The 23,181-nt window shown below is 41.4% G+C and overlaps 1 protein-coding gene across 1 annotated transcript; it reads right to left on the reverse strand.

Moving 5' to 3' along the window:
• Window positions 1-37: 37 nt before the first annotated feature.
• LOC142379132 (girdin-like) lies at window positions 38-22,926 on the reverse strand. The gene is made up of 28 exons (XM_075464268.1): window positions 22,864-22,926; window positions 22,682-22,773; window positions 21,219-21,324; window positions 18,686-18,755; window positions 18,081-18,139; window positions 17,884-17,967; window positions 17,615-17,755; window positions 17,253-17,431; window positions 15,999-16,080; window positions 15,240-15,398; window positions 14,913-15,059; window positions 14,082-14,226; window positions 10,213-10,866; window positions 9,917-10,122; window positions 9,584-9,778; window positions 8,813-8,940; window positions 8,575-8,716; window positions 8,321-8,494; window positions 6,969-7,130; window positions 6,579-6,856; window positions 6,285-6,428; window positions 5,995-6,181; window positions 5,658-5,803; window positions 4,375-4,467; window positions 3,855-4,054; window positions 2,985-3,065; window positions 2,016-2,081; window positions 38-1,737 (listed from the first exon to the last, which is right to left on the reverse strand). The coding sequence occupies exons 1-28, from the start codon at window positions 22,924-22,926 to the stop codon at window positions 782-784; spliced, it is 5,139 nt and encodes a 1,712-aa protein (XP_075320383.1). The 3' UTR covers window positions 38-781.
• Between the last annotated feature and the right edge of the window lie 255 nt (window positions 22,927-23,181).

Genomic DNA, 23,181 nt, shown 5'->3' on the forward strand with positions numbered 1-23,181 from the left:
GATGACAGTAAAACTGTACTTTATACAGATAGCTTCTTTTTCTTTTTAATTTTATTACAGGAAACAGGGACGAGGTTCACTTCTCGTTTTACAAGACGAATACATTTTCTCACACATATACATACACTGAAAGCAATGTTGCCTAATAATAAGTTAAAGGGGATGAGTAAAAACATATGACATGAATAGAAATAGCAAACCTGGGCAAAATGTTTTGGCAAACCCAAATGTACATAACAGAGGAATGTCAGCGTATTAAAATAAAAGTGAACAGACATGTCTGACAAACACCAATTACTAAATTATGGAGAAAATAGGAGGTAAATAATTATATCATTCAGTTCTATTTGTACAAAATAAAAACATAAAAATGTGGTTCTGATTCTACTATTCGTGCACATTAATGTGCTAAAAAAATCATTCTAAAACAGTGTGAAATAAAATAAAATCGAAAACCTCTAAACAATTTTTTAATTGAACATTTTAAAATAGTTGTACACTCAAGTAATCAACAGAAAACAGTTAAACACAATGATTACAGTAACATAAAATGTGTGCTTGTGTTGATGTAATGAATACTGGCTTTACAAATACCTGCTTTATTCAAATGACTGACAAAAAACAAACAATGATTTAATGACTGCTTTCATGCATTTATGAGCAGCTGGCCCTTTCCTTCCAGAACAGCTGCATGCTCTGCATTTGAACCCAGCCCGTTTTCTGAGCTGAGCAGCATTTGTGGTGTATTTTCAGTAGATTCTTGACCCTCAACTGCCCTAAATCAACAGTTTTGCACCAGGGATGGATTTGGACAGAGGAAAGTCTCGCCACTGTCAAGAACATCCAGACTAGTTGTCGTGGTGACCACAGAATCACTGAAGATCGTGTTTGAGAAGACAGAGTTAAAAGTGAACGAGGAGCCAAGAAGTGACTCCTGCACAAGAGCTTTGGGGTGTTCTGCTTGAACAACCGCTGCTGGGTCTCTTGGAGGTTTGACAGGAGGAACGGGCTCACGCTCACTGTTCTTAGTGGCTGGGTCTGCCTCTTGACTTAATGTTTCCTCTTGAGTACAGTTCTTTTCTGCAATCTGCAGTAGCTCAGTTTTGATTGCTCCCCTGCAGTCGCTGCTGACACTTGACCGTCGAGATGAGCCCTCTGCCGTAGAAATGACGCTGCTGGCATGGGGGAGACTTTTAGGGGACCTGGACCCTTTCAGTTGAGCCTCCTTCACCACTGGAGTGGAGAAGCAGTTGAGGCAGCCAGACATTGAGGATGACTTACCCTGAACATAGAGCACTGTGATTGGTGAACATACAGAGGCTCGGGTATTTTCAGTTTTGGTCATCCCACTGATCCCCGAGTTATTTCTGCCAGTGCCGCCTAAATCTGATGAGCGACGTGCCACCTTGCCTCTCGACCCCCTCCGGATGGTTTTTGTACCCCTTCTGAGCCAAAAGTCCTGAGTCAGCACAGGATCTTTCTGTTTTTGAACAGGCAGGGTCCCTGAATTCCGACTTTCAGGAGTGGACACAGATGAGGCTTTCTCCCTGTGCTGCAGCAGCTTGGCATTACGTTGAGGGGTGGAGGTATCACTGGGTGGCTGGTAGGAGGAGGAGGAGCGGCGTGATGGGGGCTGCTGGATAGGACTACTGCCGTTTGACCATGGCTCATTTTCCAGACTCAGGTTGAACTCACAGCTGCTCTCACTTTGGGCCCGACTCTGGACTCCATTCAGCCCTAGTAACATTGAAATATCAATATGAGATATTATGTATAACAATAAATTAATCCTCTTTCATGAAAACATCTGTCAGCTCTACACAATATTCTTAATGACCAACAGGGAGCAGCAGAGTCAAGTCTTCCTACATCAGTTGTTGTCATCAGTGATGAGCAGAGATTAATATAGAAACAAGGTCATGAATGCGATTTGATGGGTTTACTCTAATTCCTGAGCTGGCCACACATCTGCATGCTGACTGAATCCTCTAAAGGAGTATCCAGAAGGTTTATACCGTGATTCTGCAGCTCTTCGTTGTCCTCGCATCCAGATGGCACAGTGCTGTCATTTGAATCTTTATCTGTGTGGCATAAAATCAGAATGACTTATTGAGAGCAAATTTTAGCTTCTAACAAGAAAAGCGTATGAGCGTGTTGCCATTGCTCTAATTTTCTACACAAAATGGCGATGAAATCAAACAAAACATTGGTTCCTGGATGCCTCTACCTGTGACCCACAGCTCAGAAACATCTGGAACAGTGTCAGTGGTGGTGCTGTCTAGATGATCAGATGGCAGAGTGGTGGGATGGTGAAGGTTGAGGATGGACAAGATGGAGGTGGTAAGGGATGAGGTCAGCGGGTCCTCCCGGCGCTCCTCCACACCAGCCTCTGACCCTTCTAGCAGCTCTGAGCTGTCAGCCCACCGCTTCGCCTCAAATGGGGCCGAGGGGTAGGATAAGCTGCTCAAGGCTACATTTTTGGACGAAGTATTGGAAAAAGCTGATGAAGGAGAGGGAATAACTGGAATGGTCCTGGAGATTATAAGGATTTTTTTTCCCTGTGGGTAGCACAGAACTATTATATTCTATAGATTACTCCTCTACAGCTGGATGCTGGCAGGACAAAGCTCATGCATCATCAGTGTCGGTCTACAATGCAGCGATTCTTTGTTCCTCTTTGGTCTAATGAAATATCAGACTGCTTCTAATATAGTAAGAAAATAGAACGCTTAAATCTCTAATACTTCAAGAACTACTGTGTGCTGAAAGTGTGAAGTGTGGTGAAATGAGGTTGGCATTGACGGACACACATATCACCAGTGATATAGCTGACAAATATGAATCAGAAGTTAATGATATGATTGCATTACGGCATGTTGTATAAAAAGCATAAAGCATAGGCAGTGCAAGAATTATTGCTTTAATAGCAAAATAAAAGGCAGCAGTTAAAATTAGAGCAGACACCGGACCACGGTCTTTCTTACACATGGAACGACGGAAGAGGGCCTTGACTTTGTCTCTGTCCTTTAGCTTGTTCCTCAAACGGGGAAACTTTTTCAATGGGGCTTTTTAACATTAAGTGTGACCACATGGGATGCAGACCGAGGTGATGGGAGGGAGGGAGGGAAGGAGGGAGGGAGGGAGGGGAAGGAGGAAACAAAGGGAGGCAGAGGTGAGGCAGGAGAGACATAGGACGATTAAAAAACAAGGGGAAAAAAGAATCCAAAGATGGGAGGAGTGAATAAATAGATAAAGACAAGAGAAAGACACAGGGAAGACATACTGAGGATCACTGAAAAACGTTCAAACACCTCATGCATCAGGAAGATCGACTCTTTGGATGTAACACACAATGAGCTTGATTTCCAACACTCTGAAATAAGTTATCACTCAACACACGCTACTGTCAGAATGATCAAACTCTCATTCTTTATGTATGTTGTTAAGTTAACAAGAAGACTTCAGATAAGTTTCCTAAAGTAGTCATGCACATTTTAAGCACCAACAATCTTTTTCTTTTGTTAATAAAGCTGATGAAAAAGTTTCTGTCCAGGACAGACAATGTGATAATCATAAGAATAATGGAGAAAAACTACAAGCAAAGCTGTAAACGGTGCTGAAGGGGTTTACTATGAAACCCATTTATTCAAGTATTTGCATCTTCTTTGAAAATGCAGCAGTGAAGCTGGTAGTTTTGTCAAATGTTGGGAAGATGACTGCCTTTTTAACTGGAGCCCCAGATGATGCTTCGGATTCATCAACAGCTCTCTGGACTTCATATGAACACACTCCAGAATGATCTGTTTGCCCTGCTTCTGAAGATGATCTGGTGAGTTTGAGAAGGGCATACTCACTGCTGTTACGTTGGTGTGAGGCGGCATCACCTGCTGAGGTGGAGGCTGAGCCTCCAGAGCCATCTGAGCTGATGAAGGAGCTATTGTCATGAGAGGAGAGGTGGGGCTCAGCAATGCCTGAGTGTGTGGCCTCAGGCCCGTGCTCACGGCTGCTGGATTTCATCAGCTTCCTCAGCTTCAGAGTTATCCAGCTACCACGTCTGTGAGCAATACAGACATAACACATGTGAGGAGGTGGGCTGGTCAAGTATTGGGGACTGGGAGTAAGGAATCAAACATAGAGAAATATTCATATTTAAGATAAAACAATTGACCTTTATAGCTGCTGGACAGCTACAGGTAGCAAAAATACCATTCAGTTTGCAATCTGCAACTTTATGGCTCTGGTTTACTCTCTTAACCTGGGTTCAAACTGAGAAGGCATTATCTTATCCAGTAAATACATAATCTGTGTCTCAACATGGTCAATTAAAATGCGGAAATCTCTGCAAGTGAAATAACACCGTTACAGGCTACTTACTTGCGAGTTGGTGAAGGTTCATAAAACTTATACTGGTCCATTATCTTTTCCTCCAGCTTCTCCTTCTGCCTCCTCAAATCATTAAGCTTGTCACTGCTCAGAGAGAGACAGAGAAAAGAGAGGAACATCCTCATTAACATTTTGGTCCTGCCGTTGAGTACTGTGGTATTTTTGGTGTACATCTTTAACATTGTGATCTGTAAGTCTCAAACATTGAGCCTGAATGTTTTAGCTCATTAACCCTTGAATGGTGTTTGGGCCAGTTTTAAACATTTTCATTTTGTAGTAAAAGAAAAATGCTTAAATTATTCATTGAAGCTGTCTCTATGGAATGTGCATGCCGAACACATTTTTATTACATTTGTGGTATTTGGGAAGTGGAGGTGAAAACAAACAGACATGGTGAATATTAAAGGAAAACATTTGCTTTACTCTGCCTTCTCGCAACCCAGCCAGCTACTTATCAGTGTTTCATAGATTGACCACAATGCTCTTCACCATTTTACAGGTATTATAGTCAAATAACCAAAGTTTTGTCCCAACAAGTATTAAGTCCAGACTTTTTGCTGTTTTCACAGTTGCTGTTTCATAGTTGTAAGGGACAACAGATTCTCTGTGTGAGACGTGTTCTCCCTGGTGGAAATACTCCACGTTGGGCGTGAGTGTACAAGGGGCGGGACTTTATAGAGTAAAAAGCACATCAAGGAAGTCAGATAAGATTGGCGACTTATATGACAATGACTGTTTTTACATTATTAATAAGAATGTAACTCTTTTGCAGCATTTTTAAAAAACTGGTGAACAACATAGAAGAAGAGAGTATGAGGCAGCAAATGTTACAAGCTTGCACAACTGCTCTGCCTAAATTCTCTGGATAATTACTTGCTCTTTTCACATTTGGGCTCATCTGGACATTATGTGGACAAATTATTAGGCAGCTAGATTGAATAAACATTTTCAGATTCACCTCCTGCAGGTGATGTTTAGAAATGTTCAGGGCTGCAGTACACATGTGAGAAAACATTGACATTTTCCAATACTGAGAACTTGTTTTCTCCCACATAATCTTGCACACATTACCCCTCTGTAAAGTACAGGAAGTGGCACAATGTTATCTCAAAACAATCTAAATATTCTATATTTTTTAACACACTACCCCAAGTGTATGAAATTATTTTATAAAAGGGAGAAGGTCAACAGAATATAGTAATATGAATAAAAAAATAAGAAGATATTCAACTCAATATTTTCTTAACACAGTTTAAGCCTTTTGTGCCGCTTACATATACTGTCGCTCTTCAACATGAAACAGATCCTTGCTTTCCATATTCTGCTCCAACAAGGTTCGGTTCTGAAGCATCAAGGTCTCAATCTGGCTGAGTAGGTGACGATTCTCTTCTTCAAGGTTTCCTTTCAACTGGCTCAGTAACTAATAATGAACATGGACAAGTAAATGCTTATGTGTAAACATTCCTTAAAAACATGAACTGGCAATCAATTATGCAAATTGTGTTTACCGAATCTATTTAGTGTTTGTAAAAAGAATACCAGTTTGTCAGGGTAACATGATACTATTTAAGAACCAATAGTATTCCATCTAATCATTCTACATTTCCATACCTCACACTGGTTGGTGAGTTTTGTGGAGGTGATGTCCAGCTGCTGGAACTCCTTTTTGAGCTTGGAAAAGTCTGCCTCCAGCCAGGTGTGCTCCAGTTTTGCCTCATTCAGCTGGCTCTTGAGCTCTTTGTGGTCTGCTGTCAGCGCCTCGTTGTCACTAAGAAGCTGACGGTATATCTGGTTGAGCCTTAAAAAAGAAGGAGAGAGATAATAATGCTTGTGATTAAGCCTGCAACCATGCACGACCTGGTTATATATTCAAGTGATTGTGCATTCTTGTGCTCGTTCACCAGTCTTTCTCATCTCGGAACCTGCAACATTCAGCTGCTGTTGTCCGGTGCTGTTCTTTCTCCAGAGCCATCTTCATCTGCTCCTCTTTTAGGGCTTTCTCCAGGTCCTCTAGCTTGATCCGCTGCTGCAACACGTTGTTATACCTAAATATATCACATATAGAGGCATGCACACACATAAGGAAACATGATGACATAGGCTGCATCAGGGCTTTCAGCTAACCTTAAAATGTCTGAGACAAGACTCACATGTATATCATTGTATTTATAAAACCTGTATCCCCTCTCACCCACCTGTCTTGTAGTGTGCGATGCTCCAATTCCAGCGTGCGGTGGACGTTTTTCACACAGGCATGTTTGCCCATCAGGGCCTCATAGTCCATGGCTTGCCTCTCATGCAGAACTGCCAGCCGCTCGTGGTCTCGTGATAGCTGCTCATGAGCACCACGCACCTCTTCACGCTCATGTATGGCACTGTCCCGCTCACTTTCTATCCCAGACTGCTGCTGCTGCAGCTGAGCATTCTGGGCCATGAGGGAGGCACTCTGTGAATTCAGCGTAGACTTTTCCACCTGTAGAGCAACACAAAGGTGTTTGCTGTTAACCAGAATCGAGGGCTACCAGAGAGTGTTATAGGAGCTGTTATGTACAGTGTATTATAGAGAATTGATATTCCAATGGCACCTGAAGGTTGGCGTTGTGTGTCTGCAGAGCTGTGTTGTTTTCCTGCAGCGAGGCAGCCTGCCTTTGCAGAGCGAGAATTTGAGCCTGCTGGCTGTCAGACTGACTTTCTAGCTGTTTTAGTTGGACCTGCACTGCCTGCCGTTCTGCCTCCAGTGTCGCATTCTGCAGAGAGGAGAAGATTATTACAACCAAAAAGTAAGGGGCCATCCACATCAGGAACAATAACTGTAATATGCCAAACTATAGTTGTAAATACTGTTTAATTTCAAGTGGCTATCATCCAAGTCACAACTTTAAAAATAACGACAGTGGCGAACAAATTGTTGGGATCACTTTTGAGAGATTTTATGATAAATTAAAACACATGACAGCTAATCAAAATACATCAGCGATCCCAGCCTCTCCTCTGTGGTGCAGCTCCAAGACTGTGCTTTAAACGGTTGTGCCGTTTCAGCTCCAGCTCCAACACTCTGGAGCAGCTTCCCCGTCTAAATCAGGTCAGCTTTGAAAGAATCAGTTTAACGGATCCACGAACGGATTGTTTGATTTTATCATTACTTCTGTGGGAATGATACACTGTATCACCATTTGTTTTAATGACTATCGACTATATTATTAAATTACTTCTAATATGCACTTTTTTAGCTATGAGATGATGTTTTTACTGTATGTTTTTTCATTGTTTTTTTTATCTTTTTATCTGTTTTTTTATTGTCCAGCTTTTTCATCATCATTTGTTGTTCTTAAATGGGTTAATGAGACTGACTAAACTTACTACACTGTTTCTCATTACCATTCAAATTATTTACATTAATAAATATAGATGAAAGAGATCATGCTCTTTTCTTTTGTTAAGCTTCTTGACGGTGTAGGAAACACGTTTCCTCTTAAATCACCCAGTCTGGGCTGCATAATACCGCTCATTGAACATTTTATTAACATAATAATAGACTGAAAATTATACATCGAAAAATATATATAAAACCTCTTTTACATTACTTTGACAAACACTCTTTGGTGTTGATGGCGTGACAGAAGTTTATTTACTGATGAAATTGAATTTTGACACATACAAGAATAAAATTAGATTCTTCCAACTCCTCTTGTCTTTGCAGAGTTCTGTGAACCCTCAACATTATGTGTTATTCTTTCTCTGAGTTGAAAATCAAAATCAAACATTTAATATCTTTCTTGTTAAAGTTTTTACTCATTGTGGATGGCCCTTTAGAGTCAGCTTCAGGACAACTTGCATTTTGTTTTCAAGATTAAATCGGTATCAGGGGAAATTCTGACGTTAAAGAGGAAATGATGATGCTTAATACCACAGAGACCATGAAAAGCAAACCACTTGCGTTTCTCTCAACTTCAATGTGGCGGTCTTTCAGTCTCAGCAGCTCCTTGGTAGCCTCCTGGCTTTCACGCAGCCATTCGGTCATGGTCATGCCAGTCTCTGTAGGAGGGCTGGAGCTTGATGTTGTCCACTCCTCCTCATGTCTCTGCTGCAAGGCCTCATAGTTCAGCTTCACCTGTGTGATGGAGAGGAGTATTACGAATTGGATCACTAGAAACTGACTGTCCCGCAGGTTAACTTTAAGACATGACTTACAGTTTTCAGCTCATGGCGCAGCTGTTGGTTCAGGGAGGAGGATTCCTGTAGACGAGCATCTAAGGCAGCCAGCTTGTCATCTTTAATTTGCAAAGACTTTTTAAGAGATGACTCCAACTCTGATTCCAGCATCTTGAACCTGCTGTATAGATTACAAAAAAAGAGTTTGTCCTCATAGAACTAATATCTTTCACATGGAGAGTGAAAAACACATTAGTTGCAAGCAGCATGTATGCACCTGTTGTCTGGTGTTTCTTCTTCAGCCTGTACACTCCCGTTGTTCAGGACTCTCATCTCCAGCTCATGGGCCAGCCTCTCCAGTTCATTGTTTCTCTGCTGGGTCTTCAGCTTCTCACTCACCAGCTCCTGAGGATGGACAATATGCCACGATTAGACTGAAAACATTTCAGTCATTACCAAAAACATGGCTTGAGGGATGGCCTTCTCAGCTGGTTGGTCCTCAACTTTTATCTAACTAAAATATCTTGGAATAACTTGATGGATAGCCATAATATTCACCACACACAGCCATGCCTCCCACCTGATGCACTGTTTGGAGCTTTGTGCTAATCATTATGATGAATGATATAAGAATTACTTAGCCTCAGCATGTTAGCATTGTCATTATAAAGATGTAACACAATGATATTAGCACTTAGCTCAAAGCCCCACTGCCTGAGAACAGTCTAGCAGAGTTATCTTTAAAAATAAAGTTAAATTATTCCATTCATAGAAAGAATAAGGTTTGAGGAAGTTTAAGAAATATAACATAGAGGAGATGATGAAATTTTGATTTGGGATAAACCTGTGTCCTTTATTACAAAAGGCTGAAATGTTAATCACCTTCTGTACTGTAATGATGATGATACCTCATAAAAAGTGAATGAAGCACGATATATAGAAGCTTGAAACCTGTCTTACTGTAATACAAAAACAGTTTATTATAGTGTAACTTTTCTTTTTTTAATCAAAAGTAGAAAACAAAAACACATATTTAGTCAATACTCACCTCCCTGAGGGTTGCCAGGGTCCTCTGGTCAATAGCAGCTTGCTTCATCAGTTCTCTGTTGTCTCTTTCCAGCCCTTTGACCCTTTCAGCAGTTTCCCTTAACCCCTCCACCTCCTTCACTAGAAAACGCATCTCTCTTTCCAAGGTGGACATCCTGACATTATTGCTGTCTAAGTTGGCTTCCTGAATTTCAGTCTGGAACAGATGAGGATACAGTAGATCAGTCTAACCAAGAGTACAGAGGAAGTCTTTCAAAGATTATTGTTGATTAGCAATATTAGCAAGATTATTAGCAACTGAAACCTTTTTTACTGTGAAAACAAGGCTTTTTACCTGCTGCCGAAGCCGTCGATTTTCCTTCCCTAGTTGCCTCTTGTCTCTCTCCAGAGCCGTAGCTTCCTGCTCCAGGCTCTGCTTCTCTGTTTCTAGTTGCTCCATGCGCCTTGCAGAGATCCGGAGTTCTTCTAAGGAGGCCTGCAGAGTCTGGTTTTCTGCTTCCAGCTCTTGAACTTCTGCTTCCAAACGATGAATTTTTCGATCTCAAGAGAAGAAGGGTAAAAGAAGTTAACAATTTTTGTAATGATGTTATGACTGCATATTTAGGTTAGAATTAATCTCACAGAACCTACCTGAAGTCTCAAGTGAAATCTGTAGTTGCTGATTAACTGTATCCAGAGTCCTGCACTTAGCCTCCAGTCGCTGTGTGTGCTTGCTGGCATAGGAAGAATGTGCTGGAAGACCTGAGAGGATGCTCTCATGGCAAGGACTGCTTCTCTTTGAGCGAGGGGAATGATCATGTAATCCAACAACACCGTGAAGCCTACTTTGATTTTTTTCAAAGACTTTCAGATCTGACACAATTTCTTTAATATGTTCTCCACTGCCTAGATCCTCCAGCTGTCCTTTCTCCTGCATATGATGGTCTGCATTTTCTGTGCAAAGGATCTCACTCTGGACTCCCTCCAGCTCTTCTGTGTGGAGTTGCTGATGGCAGTTTGAATCTCCATTCGAGATCTGCTGAGTAAGTGCACTGAGGGGGGGTGCATCAGTGTGGTTTTGTAGAATTGAGCTGGAGGTTTGCAACACTGAGGATTCCTCTAGTGACGAGGTAAAGTTGTTGGCGGTACACACCGGATGGTTGCTACGTTTGGTTTGTGTGCTGCTGTTGTAAGCAAAAGCTCTGAGCTCCTCTATGATCCTCAGGAGACTTTGGTTCTCCTTCTCCAGCTTCAGCATCCGACTACGCGTCCTCTCACTGACCTCCTCGCTTAGTGTTTGCTGCCCTTTAGACACACATGCATACACAGAACATCAACTATTGTTGGAATAAAAGTGGAAACTCAAGATAAACACAAGGCAAGTCAAGTATTAAATGTTCATATTGATCTTATATTGTCTTTATGCTACTTAAGCCTATTATGAACAAAAATTAGGTCAATTTGGCTTCTAAGTTTGGAAAATGTGACTAACGAGATGCTCAATTAAAAGGTGCAAGAACCACAATCCCTTTTTCATTGAGCCTGAACCTTGGGGCTGAGACACCCATAAAATGAAAAATAAAGTAATTGATAAAACTACTAAATAAGGACTGTTAGGACTGTTTATTAGGTATCTGCCTTCATTTGAAAGAGCTTCACTGAAACCACCCAAAAAATATACCACTACATGCAAACTGGAGGCGAGGATATTATAAGGCATCTTTAGGACCGTCTTTTAGGTAGATAAAATTTGGGCTTCGTCAATTCAGATGAGTCATATTTGTGAACTAAAACTATGTTTTAGATCTCTGTTGGACTTTAATTAGGGGGATCCTGATCAGTACAGGAAGGCCAAATATGACCTCTTGAGGGCCATTAAATCTGCTAAACGGACCTACAGGTCCAGGGTGGAGTCCAGCTACCATGGCTCTGACCCCAGGCGCATGTGGAGTGGACTACAAGCCATCACAGAGTACAAAGGGAGGGGCTGCAGTGAAACCCAGTCCTCTGCACTACAACCAGACGAGCTGAACGCCTTCTATACTCGTTTTGAGAAGGCCAGTAACCCCCCTGTAGTGTAACTACCTGATGACCGTGACAGCAGTATGCCTACTCTGTCTGTAGCGGAGGTGAGGCAGTGCCTCAAAAAGGTCAACCCTCGCAAGGCCCCGGGCCCCAATGGCATTTCAGGTAGGGCCCTCGGGGGGGGGGGGTTAACCAGCTTGCAGGGGTCTTTAGTGATATCTTCAACCTCTCCCTCAGCCTATCCGTACTCCCCACCTGCTTCAAGAGGACCACCATCGTCCCAGTGCCTAAGAACACTAAAGCCACCAGCATGAATGACTATCGCCCGATAGCATTGACCTCTGTCATCATGAAGTGCTTCGAGCGGCTGGTCAAATCATTCATCTGCTCCTCACTGCCTCCCACCCTGGACCCGATGCAGTTTGCATACCGGTCCAACAGGTCTACAGATGACGCCATCACCCTGACAGTGCATACCGCTCTCTCCCACCTGGAAAAGAGGGATTCGTATGTGAGGATGCTGTTTATTGATTACAGCTCAGCGTTCAACACCATCATCCCCTCCAGACTCGTCTCCAAGCTTGCAGACCTGGGACTAAACACCTCCCTCTGCAAATGGATCTACAGCTTCCTGACGGGGAGGCCACAGGTGGTGAGACTCGGTGACCGCACTTCAGCTACAGTGGTCACAAACACTGGCACCCCCCAGGGTTGTGTGCTCAGCCCCCTCCTGTTCTCCTTGTTCACACATGACTGTGCGTCAATGCACAGTTCCAACCTAATCGTGAAGTTTGCTGATGACACAACCATCGTGGGCCTCACTAACAGTGACGAGTCAGCCTACAGAGAGGAGGTTGACACCCTAACAACATGGTGTCAGGAGAACCACCTCTCTCTCAACATCAGCAAAACTAAGGAGATGATCGTGGACTTTAGGAGGCGGCAGGGGGTGGAGCATGCACCCCTCCACATTAACGGATCTGAAGTAGAAAAGGTCAGCTGCTTCAAGTTCCTTGGGGTTAATATCAGCCATGATCTCACCTGGTCTGCCCACACAGACAAGGTGGTCAAAGCTGCCCGGAAACGCCTCTTCTTCCTGAGGAGACTCAAGAAGTTTGGCATGAACCCAGTCATCCTCACCAACTTTTATAGGTGCACTATAGAAAGCATCCTGACTGGTAGCATCTCAGTGTGGTTCGGGAGCTGCACAGCCATGGACCGTAAGGCCCTACGCAATGTGGTCCGATCTCCTGAGTGCATCATTGGTAGGAAACTCCCAACCCTTCAGGACATCTACCACACAAGATGTCTTCGTAGAGCTGTCAGAATCCTAAAAGACTGCCATCACCCATCCTTCAGACTGTTCACCATGCTGCCTTCTGGAAGGCGGTACAGAAGCATCCGGTCTCGCACCCGCAGAATGGAGAACAGTTTCTATCCTAAGGCCATCAGGCTCCTAAATGGACTATAATGCACTCTCATCACTTACACACTCGACACTTACACTTATACTTTACACACTTTATACTTTACACATGCCTACCTCCACTGCTGTTTGCACTGCAACTTGCAATATTGCACAATATTGTATTTTTTATTTTACCTTATGTTATAGGTCAGTATAGCTCTTAGATTAGCATAGGCTATTATGTGTATTATACTGTATGTTCAGTACAGCTCTTGTAATTAGCGTTAAAATGTATATTGTAGTATCCACATTGCCTATTTATTGTTACTGTCTTGTTAGAGTACTTATGGCATGACATGTTATGGCATGTTATGTCTTGTTATGGTAGCTGCTGTACGGTGTCCTGTCCTAAGAATTTCAGTGCCCAGTCCGACTCTGTTGTTCTGTGTATCTGACAATAAAAGACTTGACTTGACTTGACTTGGACAATCAAAAAACCATTAACTTTCAGTTATCCTCAACACTCAACAATGAATCAGACGGTGAAGCTGACAATGCTGTCATGTTGGCCAAACAGGTCCAGATTCACCTAATGGAAACATCCAATGTCTTCTTAGAGGTACAGGAGTTAAGAGCATTGTGGTGCAAATACAAACATTCATACACAGCTCCAAAACGGTTTCCTAGCTGAATCCGTATCTCTAAACAATTTCAGTATCATAAAACAATGGTTTAAGACTATCTCTTTACTCTCCTCAAAGACTTTAATCATTGTGCTCAATTCATCTCAGAAAGGCAACAAATTTCAAAAGTTAAATTTCCTAATGCACTTTTAAAGTTAATTCTAGCTTGCAATTTTTAATTGGAGAATAAAGTATTAGTGTAACAGCTGTAATCCTGGTACTAAAGTGTAAAAAGTTCATAATTAATCTTTGTTCATCTTAAATTAGTTTTAAATTTGGTTCTGCATAATTAAAAAATAAACCAACAGGCTAAAAATTCCTTTTTGTGAATGTGTTAAGCATACACATCTACTTTTACCTGCCTTGTAACATCCATCACCACAGACTCCTACACCAGCTCTTACCCTGGGAGTTTTCTGAGGTTTTGGAGAGCTGCTCCAGCTCCCAGCCCAGATGTTGGGATTCTTCCATGCTTCTCCTCTGTGCCAAACACAAAGCCAGGTTCTCCTCCTGCAACTCCTCAATGCGCCTCCTATCTACCTCCTTCTCCTGAAGTCAAAACACAAAGTAGCAGTGTGAGAAGAGAATCTGTCCACCTGCTGTGAGGACTAGCTGAGCATTAAGGCCCAATCGTAATTCTATCCCTTAGCCCGATCACTTGGATAAACCCCTACGTTTAGCCTAGTTAACATACTCATTTTCTTTTGGGGATTAAGTAGCCATCCCCAAATGAGCCAGAACACCCTTATTGAGGGGCTATTTGACCACTACTTCTTAATACTCTACAAATAATTAGCACCTTACGTCTGGAAAATGGAATAGTAGGGCCAAGTGTTGGAATTGAGATTGGGTCTAAATCTAGAGGAGGACTTAGATGTGTATGTATGTGCATTGTAGATGTTTTTTTTAAGTACATCATAACTACAACTACATCAGTGACCTCTGTTGTAATTTCTGAAAGAGGCTTATCTCAAAGCAGCACAAAAGAAAAAGAGTTGTCAGAGCTCTGGTCACTCTTGTTTCTTTTAATGGACATGATCCTGATCTACACAAAAATTAAAAGGCTATTCCTTTGGCAGGCTCCAACTCTCCACCAGTTTTCATGAAATCCGTCCTGGATGTTTTTATGAAATCTTTCCAAAAAAAACCCCAAACAAACAGAAACAATCAACTTCTGTCTATGCTCTAGCCTTGGCAGAGTAGCAAGAATGCGTCTTTGTGTGCAGATGTCTGACCTGCTCCAGGTCGTGGACTCGGGCCTTCAGCAGCAGACTGTGCTTCTCCAGCTGATGGATCTTATCTGTGCGTGCTCTCCAGCCTTCCAGCTGATCCTCCAACACTTCTTTGGTCTCTTGGAGCACCCTGTTATCCTCCTTTAGCTCCTGGCATACAAAATAGATCGATACAGTTTATCTTATACACACAAAGTTTTTTAATTGAAATGTTCCCATACAACTTTCCTTTTTAACATCATAAGAGCAATAGCTGTATTCAAATTTCAAAGCATGTGTAGCCAGACTCAAGTCTTGAAATAACAGGCAAAATATTTGTACTCCTTTGACCTCCACTTTGGCCTTGTAGAACTCCATTTTGTGCAGCTGCTCTCTGTAGCGTCCGACTTCACTCTCCAGCTTGTCTGCCTTAATGGCTCTCTCTCTCAGGGCATCTAGCTCGTCACGGTACGTTCGGGCAGCACGTGCATCTACGAGCAGCTGGGAGTTCTGGTGAAGGTCCACACAAAGATACAATTTATGGTACAGCCTTAAAGTATAAATGCACTATTACAGAAGTTTCTCTTCTCACACAGTATATCTTTTCAGTTTTTTATGTTTAAAGCTGCACTAATAAACATATCTATGGACAAAATACAGCGTTTGATCTAAAACAGTTTTGCAGTGTTTAAGCGTGCAGGTTTGGTTTTTTGCTTTAGCATGATAACTTTTATCAAATTAGTTTTCAGGTGCAGCAAGCTGCTATTAGCTAAAATTTTAGAGAAACACACTATATGCAACTGGCAGAGCAAGTTAGTGTCAGTTTGTTGGAGCACTAGGTGGCTAAAGAACTAAATATTGATTAGAAAAGCTGATAGAGGCCAAATATAGAGCCAAAAAGAGAAAATAGTGACTTTTTTGTTGCATATATCAGAAGGTGCAATACCACAGACTCCAAAACATCTGTGGTTCCAACAGACTCCCATTTAAAAACATCCGTTACACATTATGTAAGTTTTACTCCTTCTGACCAACGTGCAGGTGATCTCTAATTCAATTTTAATGGAATAAGAAATAAATCGCTGCGATTTCTTCTTCTGGACTTCATACCTCCTGCTGGATCCTCTTCAGCTCTGCCTCCATGTTCTCAAGCTCATGTCTGCTGTCGAGCATCTGTTCACTTTTCTCTTCTCTGTGGTCATACGTGCAGTACAAAGACATAATTAGAAGAATAGGTTAATCCAGAGATCATTTCAAAGGATAAGGAGCCTTTTTTATTCATGCTGTCACAACAAAACTGAATTAAAGCATCAAACTTAGATCTGATTGAACCTCATTCTATATTCTATACCACATTCAATAGATGTGTGTTATTTTAAAGATAGTCTATTACAGATTACATATCTTAAGCATTCTTATGCACAAAAACAACCAATGTTAGGCAAGACTAATAAAAAGTACAATGTCAAGTCATGCCTGATTTCTGCATGTGTATGTTCTGAGGCAACTGTACATGAACCTGAACATCCTAATAAGAAAGGACAATACAGCAGAGGCAAATGAATGGGGAGCAAAGATGGAACAGAAAGCTTGATTAGATTAGGGTAAGTGCGCATGGTATCTGCTGAAATGCAGAGCAAATGTGGGTCAGTGACAGTGCACAGCCATGGAACCTGCCAAGCAGGCAGCAATGTGGGCCAAACTCCTCGGGGTATCTGTTATCCTGTACTACCTCTCACGCTGCCTCTCACCCACTCTCTATTGGCAGCTCCAGAGAAGAAGAGCCAACCCTTTATCAATAACCACCCTGAAGAAAAACTCTGCATCATTCAAAATTTTTCACAGGGAGTAAAATACTTTCGCTACCAAATTCATGGAAAGATAATAGAAAATTCAGCTGATTAGTTTAAATCCGATATGATGATACTGCCTCTATCACAGTCTGGAAAAACCCTGTAATAACATATAAAAGACTTTTCAGAATGTTACTTTTGTAAATGTTAACTTTTATCAACTGTCTCAAATAGAATATATTTTAGGTGCATGATATAATTTGAACTACAACTCATCACACACACAGAAGTGAACTTGAATATATACACACATAGTCCTTGAGTGCTTAAAAATGACTTAATCCATTGATTCAATATAATTATACTACCAAAACAATGTGATATACTTCCCCTGCCACTCCATGGGATTGCAGTATATTCATATCTTAGTACAATGGGATTTAATTTTTTTTTAATGAATCCGTATTTTTGCTACGATTTTATGGCTGAAACATTTTTAGAAAATGATTAAGTTCTGAGAACAGAAATACAATAAGCAAAAGTATTCTTTATTTCTCAATTCGTTGCTTACAGTTCTTGTCTAAGTCGTCTCATCTTCGCCTTGGAGTCAGCCAGTTCCACAGCCAGGTGTTGCTGAGTCCCTGCCTGCTGCTGTTGCATGCTGGGAGAAAAGCTTGTGGACTGTGGGCTAGAGGGGCTACTGAGAAAGCTCACAACTCCTTCCTTTTCCTGGATTAGCTCTCTTATGATCTACACAGAGGGAGGGAGAAAAATGCACGGGTGAGAGGGGAGATATCACCCATTCTCTGCTTTTTCCTTATTTCTCACTCTGAGAGTTATGAATGTGTTCAAATAATCTGTGTTACTCAGAATTGTACATTTCAAGTTTTGGCCACAATAGAATTCACAGGAAAGATGCAGTTGACACTGTACCTCCAGATGAGTGTCTCTCTGGTCCAGCAGGTATTGGAGGTGTGTGGCCATGTTCCTTATAACTACCACCTTCTCCTCTGAGCACATGTCACTGGACTCCAGCCATTGCAGATCCAGCACATTGTCCTGGCTATGGGTCAACTTTCAAACATGGAAAGAAAGCAGTGTGAGCTGTGTAGAATCAATGATGCACAACTATACACACATACACTTGTTTTGCAACAAGACTGTGGCCTGCAAAGCACGTTATAATACTGAAAGTATGATACCTCTTGAATGTGTGCAGCAATCGCAGCTTTTGTGTCAAAATCAAGGGTTTGAATCCGCTCAATGTACTCCTCTTTTTTCTCACACTGCAATTATGACAAAAATGACAAGCACAAATTTGGCAAAGTGCCCTAAACAAAGTGACAAATATATGAGGGAAGTCCTAATTAAATGACAGCAAATGTCAGTCAGTATTTACCTGAACTGCACATCCCAACAGTAATAGCAAAAGTTTCTTCATTTCTTCCAGACTTTGTTCTGTGAGGAGTAGAAAAAGGTTGATCCTCTCAACTGACGTAGAGGGACTGCCACAGTTCAGCTGAACAGAGTTCTGGCTGGTGAATTTGGGTCACCATTTGCCAAAGCCTCACCATCACAAGCAAGAGCTGTTATCAGACTGATAGTGTGCAATCGAATTAAAATGGTACTAGAAAGAGTTCAAACAGTCTGTCTGAGAGGAAATACGGACACTGTTACAGTTTTAAGTGCAGAGCAGCTTAACATTTTTAGGAGAAAATGCAACTGGAATTACATTGTTGACTTTTTAAAACAAGAATCACTTCATTTACATTTTTTGCTATATTTTTCATGAATGGTTTCTCTCCCATCAGAATCAAATTTTTGTACAACAAATAACACCAAGTCTGTCTCACATGTGTCACAATATTCATTGGGAAATCAAGCAGTATGGGCCGCTGAGCATCAGCATACAGACTAAGCAGATTTTCAGCCAACTACTAACTTTACAGCTCTAAATAAAGGGAGAGATGGAGAATACCGTGGCCTGTTTTAAAAAAAGCATACCACAGTAAGGAGTCCTGCCAAGCAGCAGCACGTCTGGCAAAGGAACCATGATCAATTGTCTCAGATTATCCTGCAGAAAAGAGAAACAGAAGAGGAGACGAGTAGTGAAAAACAACATAAGCGTATTTTGGTTAAAGTGAAACAAGGGCGGATTAAAACACTTCTTGAAATCTTGCCAAAGTACTTGAATGGACATGGACGTATGTATGAACGGCACATAGCACCTTACTAAACACGTGTATAGAAATGCAGCCAACAAATGGGTGAGAGTTGTGAATGGGTAGATGACGAAGCCAGTTTCCCTGGTGCAGTGCTGAAATCCTCCAAAACTGTTTTGTGCGCCCTTGTTTCGGGCTATCGGAGACTTGGGTCCCTGAATGTGTGCACAGTATGTGTAAGTTCTGGTGAGTACACACAGAGTAGTAATCGTTCTTAACAGCTCCTCATGGAAGAACAGTAAGTAGAGATTTGGTGAATAACACTAGTTATATAGCGTTTGATGCAGAACAGTCTAGCTTGCAGCCACTGTGACCCTTTAAGAACACTTATACTGACACTAAAACTCCTTATTTTACCAAATGTCAATTTGAGAGGAATAAACGGCTGTTTTTTTGTTTAACTGTTGATCCATGGGAGACGTAGAGAGCAGACATTCAGCATTGCATGCTTTTTAGCAATGTTCAGATGTGGGTTTACCACTGAGATCCAAACTGGAATATTTTATGAATTGTTTGCCAAAAATGTTGTGCAGACATCCGTGGTCCCCCAGAAGATTAAGCGTACTGATTTCGCAACCTCACGACTTTTGTTCTAGCTTGAAAATGAAGTTCACAATTAGTTCACATTCAGTGAAACACCTGACATTTTTTGAAGGACTGCCATGGAATTTTGCTGGACCTCAGAGGATAAAGCCAGATGACTTTGGTGGTCTACTGATTTAAATGAAGCATATCCGATGAAACACAATGCCTGTTTGCTTGATAGTACAACTAAAACCCACACAATTAATGGTGCACAATCCTATCTTCAGCTAAACTTTGCGTTCAGCGAGATTAGGGACATGTTAAATTAAAGCACTAATCATTTTAAGGATTGCAAAAGCAAAATATCAGCATGCTAGATTTTTCCATGTGAGCTTGTTCGCATAATTTAGCATCGTGTTAATTCAGACAGGTCACTCACTCAAGCTCAGCCCAACTCAGTACATCAGTTGGTCAGCCTGAATCGCCTGATTGATCAGCTTCTTCTATTCTGCACATTCAGTCGGTAAATCTCAACAGAGCGCTCAATTTAAACATCATTAGCCGGCCTACATACCTTTGTTTCCCCATCTGCAAGCTGTTTTACAAACAGCCTCTACTCTAGCTCATCTCTTTCAAACTGTGTTTGAGTTCGTCACTATCATGTCTGTCGTTGATCCTGCTTTTTCCTGCATTATATTGTTTTTTTCCCCCCTGCCTCAGGAATTCCACAAATGAATGTGGCATTGCAGGGAGGTCCCAGAACAGAGCCAAACCACCAAGATAAAGTGCTGTAAATTGCTTCTGTAATTGCAAATGATTCGAATAATCTTTTAGCCAAGAGCAGTCCTGAGTGAACAAGAATTTAGCTACAAATCACAGTTAATTATTATTATTTTTTTAAACCAATCGAGCGATCAAGTCTTTAAACTAACCTCAGATCATAACAATAACCAAAAATAGATGGCAGCATCTTTTTAGAGCTGCCCTAGATATACAGCACTTTATGATGAATCATTTTAATACTGACGCGTGCATGAATAGCTACAGTTTGTCTCAAATATTAGCTTGACACAAATCAGTAATGTTTACTCTCATATATTGTGAGTAATATTGAATAGGATCATAGCAAACCCTTGAGAGCAGACTGAAAACTGCCCAGAACAACTGACTTTATGAGAAAAAAAAAAATATGCACACGTGTGTATATCAGTCTATCTGAGGACACTAAATTATTGAAAACCCATTATTCGTTCAGTATGCTAATCTACAGCTTAGAGCATGTCTCTTTCCTCAGTGAAACGGCTTTTCTTCTGATCTTACAGGATCTGAAATCTCACCTCAGGTCATTAACATGTGTCATTACTCTGCCACAGAAAGACAATCCAACATTTGATCATCCCTGGTGCCCAATCATGAGGCTCATGACTTTTGTGTGTCACTGTAAAGCTCTGTCTGTAGCTCTGAATGCAGCTTTACTTTCAGCTGTGCTCTAACGTCACTCTCGTGGGTGATTACACAGATGTTAACATGGCTGATATTTAGGCCACACATCTTAAGAAGAACTAGTTGATCTGCTTGAACACAAGTTACAGCAAAGAGCGCGGGCACCCGGGCACAATACAAAACTGGAGTAGAATCCAAAATAAAATGTAATCTGATTTAGACAGATTGAAAACTTTGAATATGTAGCTTTAATGCTTTGTATATCCTATATATACATATATATGTCCAAATAGATATGTATAAATATATGTATAAGATAGTAGGGAAGGGAATGTCGAAAAACTTACCAGATAAAATGTTTTGATTTGCTGAACAAGAAAGTTCAGGTTCTGGATCCTCTGACTTGGATCCCTGCAGACTTTGTTTGCACCCTGAGGTGCAGCTGAGGGATTTCTAAAAAAAAAATGGAAACCAAAAGAAGGTCATTATACCTAACATATCTGCTATTCACAAACTGAGAATTGCTTGTCATTTGAATGGGGTGAGTGGAAGCTGAGAGCTGGTAAAAGTCTTGGCTGTGAGGACGCCATTCATTCCTAACATTAGCCTGTGTGACATCATTCCTTTTAGCTTCCAAACTGGAGTGTTTTTTAGTTAAATGGGGGTGGCATTACACTTTCCACCTCAAAGGAATCCCTGTTGCCCCAACTTTGAGCTGTTGGCTTGAGCCCGGAATCTGGGTTTGAACTGTCAAGGCTATATAACAAGATTTGCTGGCACAACAGACAGATAGATTTTATATATATTTTGACTCTAATATAGACACATATTGGGTCAAAGAGAGAGACTTATGCTTCTGAGCTGCCATGTGCATCACTGTCTCCCTCTCCATGGACTCTAGCTCCCTCCCATCTGTGTCCCACTGGCACTAAACACCAGACCCTAATCCCAGAGGGTCTCCCAATCCAAGAGATTATCCCGCCTCCTCCCTCCCTTCAGCACAGCATTGTTTTGCATTTGGAGTTGGTCACTGTGGCCAAGTGGGATAAGTGGGATGGACCCCATAGAGTTGGGGTGGTCAGACAGCATTATCCACGTTCAGTGATGGGTCATCAGTTTTTTCTCTTCCTTTGCAACTCCTCACAATCTGTTGGTACTCTGTTATTAATGTCTGAAAAAAGTTATTTTTGTTCAAACATAAAGGCCAAACAAGTGAGCACCAACAATTAGTGATTGGATGGGGATAATGCCCTCAGAACATAAGGCAAGCAAATCATAATCTCTTAAGTAGCATCTTGACAGTGTCTATGATGTCCCTCATGTTTTGGCAGATCTTGTTTTTGTTTGAGCTGATGTCTCTCAGTGGAAGCTCTGCATCTGTGTACAACATTTATGTTAATTCTAACATTCTCAGAGAAACCCTAACCTGTAAGTAATGAGGAAGTTACATTTAAAGTCTGCTGCTGATGACAAAGACCCCACTTTATTACTGCAGAACGACAAAGCCAGTACTGTTACTTCTGGATAAGAGTGTGAGCAGAAGCCTACTACTGTATATCAGTAGCTGCTACACTATAGATAGTGCCAGAAAAGGAGATACAACTAAAAAAAAAGAAGACTTAATTGGGTGATGATGGCTGACACTTAATGTAAATGTATTAAAATGTCACCGTTTATCATAACTTTATGGCAGATGTCAAATTAAAGCAACCAGCTTCAAAACACAGGCTCATCCAAATAGGCAACTAGACTTGAAGTGTGGAAAGTGAGCTATAGCCTGCATGACACAAACTGGCATGAAGTGACTTACATTTGAGCCATTATTTCATTCAAAAAGACTCCATCCACCAGCTCTGAGAAATCCAAGCGCATTCCCCCATCATTTGGTACAAATGTCTTTACCTAAAAAAAAAAAAGAAGAACATAGAGGATTTGAGGTCATTGGATTCTGTGAGGAAAGAGCCAAAAATACTTCCACATTAGGCTACTTACCCAAGTGACAAGGGGGCTAAGCATGAACTGATCCAGGCAGGGCAAGAAAACTCCACTTTCCATCTTTCCGAGGTTGCACTCGATCTCAACAGAGAATCCAAGTTGTTTCGATAAAAAAAAATGACTGGAAGCTACGTTTTGCAGAAGTGATCCAGTCTTGCATAAGTCCACCGTTCAGGTCGTCTTTTCCATCTCATTTATACAAGTTGAGAATTTCTTCCTGACATTGCAGATTGTCGGCGTTGTCACTGACAAACTCGTGAGATGTGACAGTTAAAGCGTCGCCAAAGTCGGGTATTCAGACATATCCGCATTTTG

The sequence above is a fragment of the Odontesthes bonariensis genome, chromosome 4 (assembly GCF_027942865.1).
Source record: "Odontesthes bonariensis isolate fOdoBon6 chromosome 4, fOdoBon6.hap1, whole genome shotgun sequence".
Taxonomy (NCBI): Eukaryota; Metazoa; Chordata; class Actinopteri; order Atheriniformes; family Atherinopsidae; genus Odontesthes; species Odontesthes bonariensis.

What these genes read in the sequence shown, in the direction of transcription:
- LOC142379132 (XM_075464268.1), bottom strand. Translation starts at nt 22,926, where the DNA reads ATGGAAAGTGGAGTTTTCTTGCCCTGCCTGGATCAGTTCATGCTTAGC. An exon ending in AATGAAATAATGGCTCAAAT is followed by an intron (nt 21,325 to 22,681) that starts GTAAGTCACTTC and finishes TTTTTTTTTTAG; the next exon opens with AAATCCCTCAGCTGCACCTC. An exon ending in CGAAGAGCTGCAGAATCACG is followed by an intron (nt 1,738 to 2,015) that starts GTATAAACCTTC and finishes CAATGTTACTAG; the next exon opens with GGCTGAATGGAGTCCAGAGT.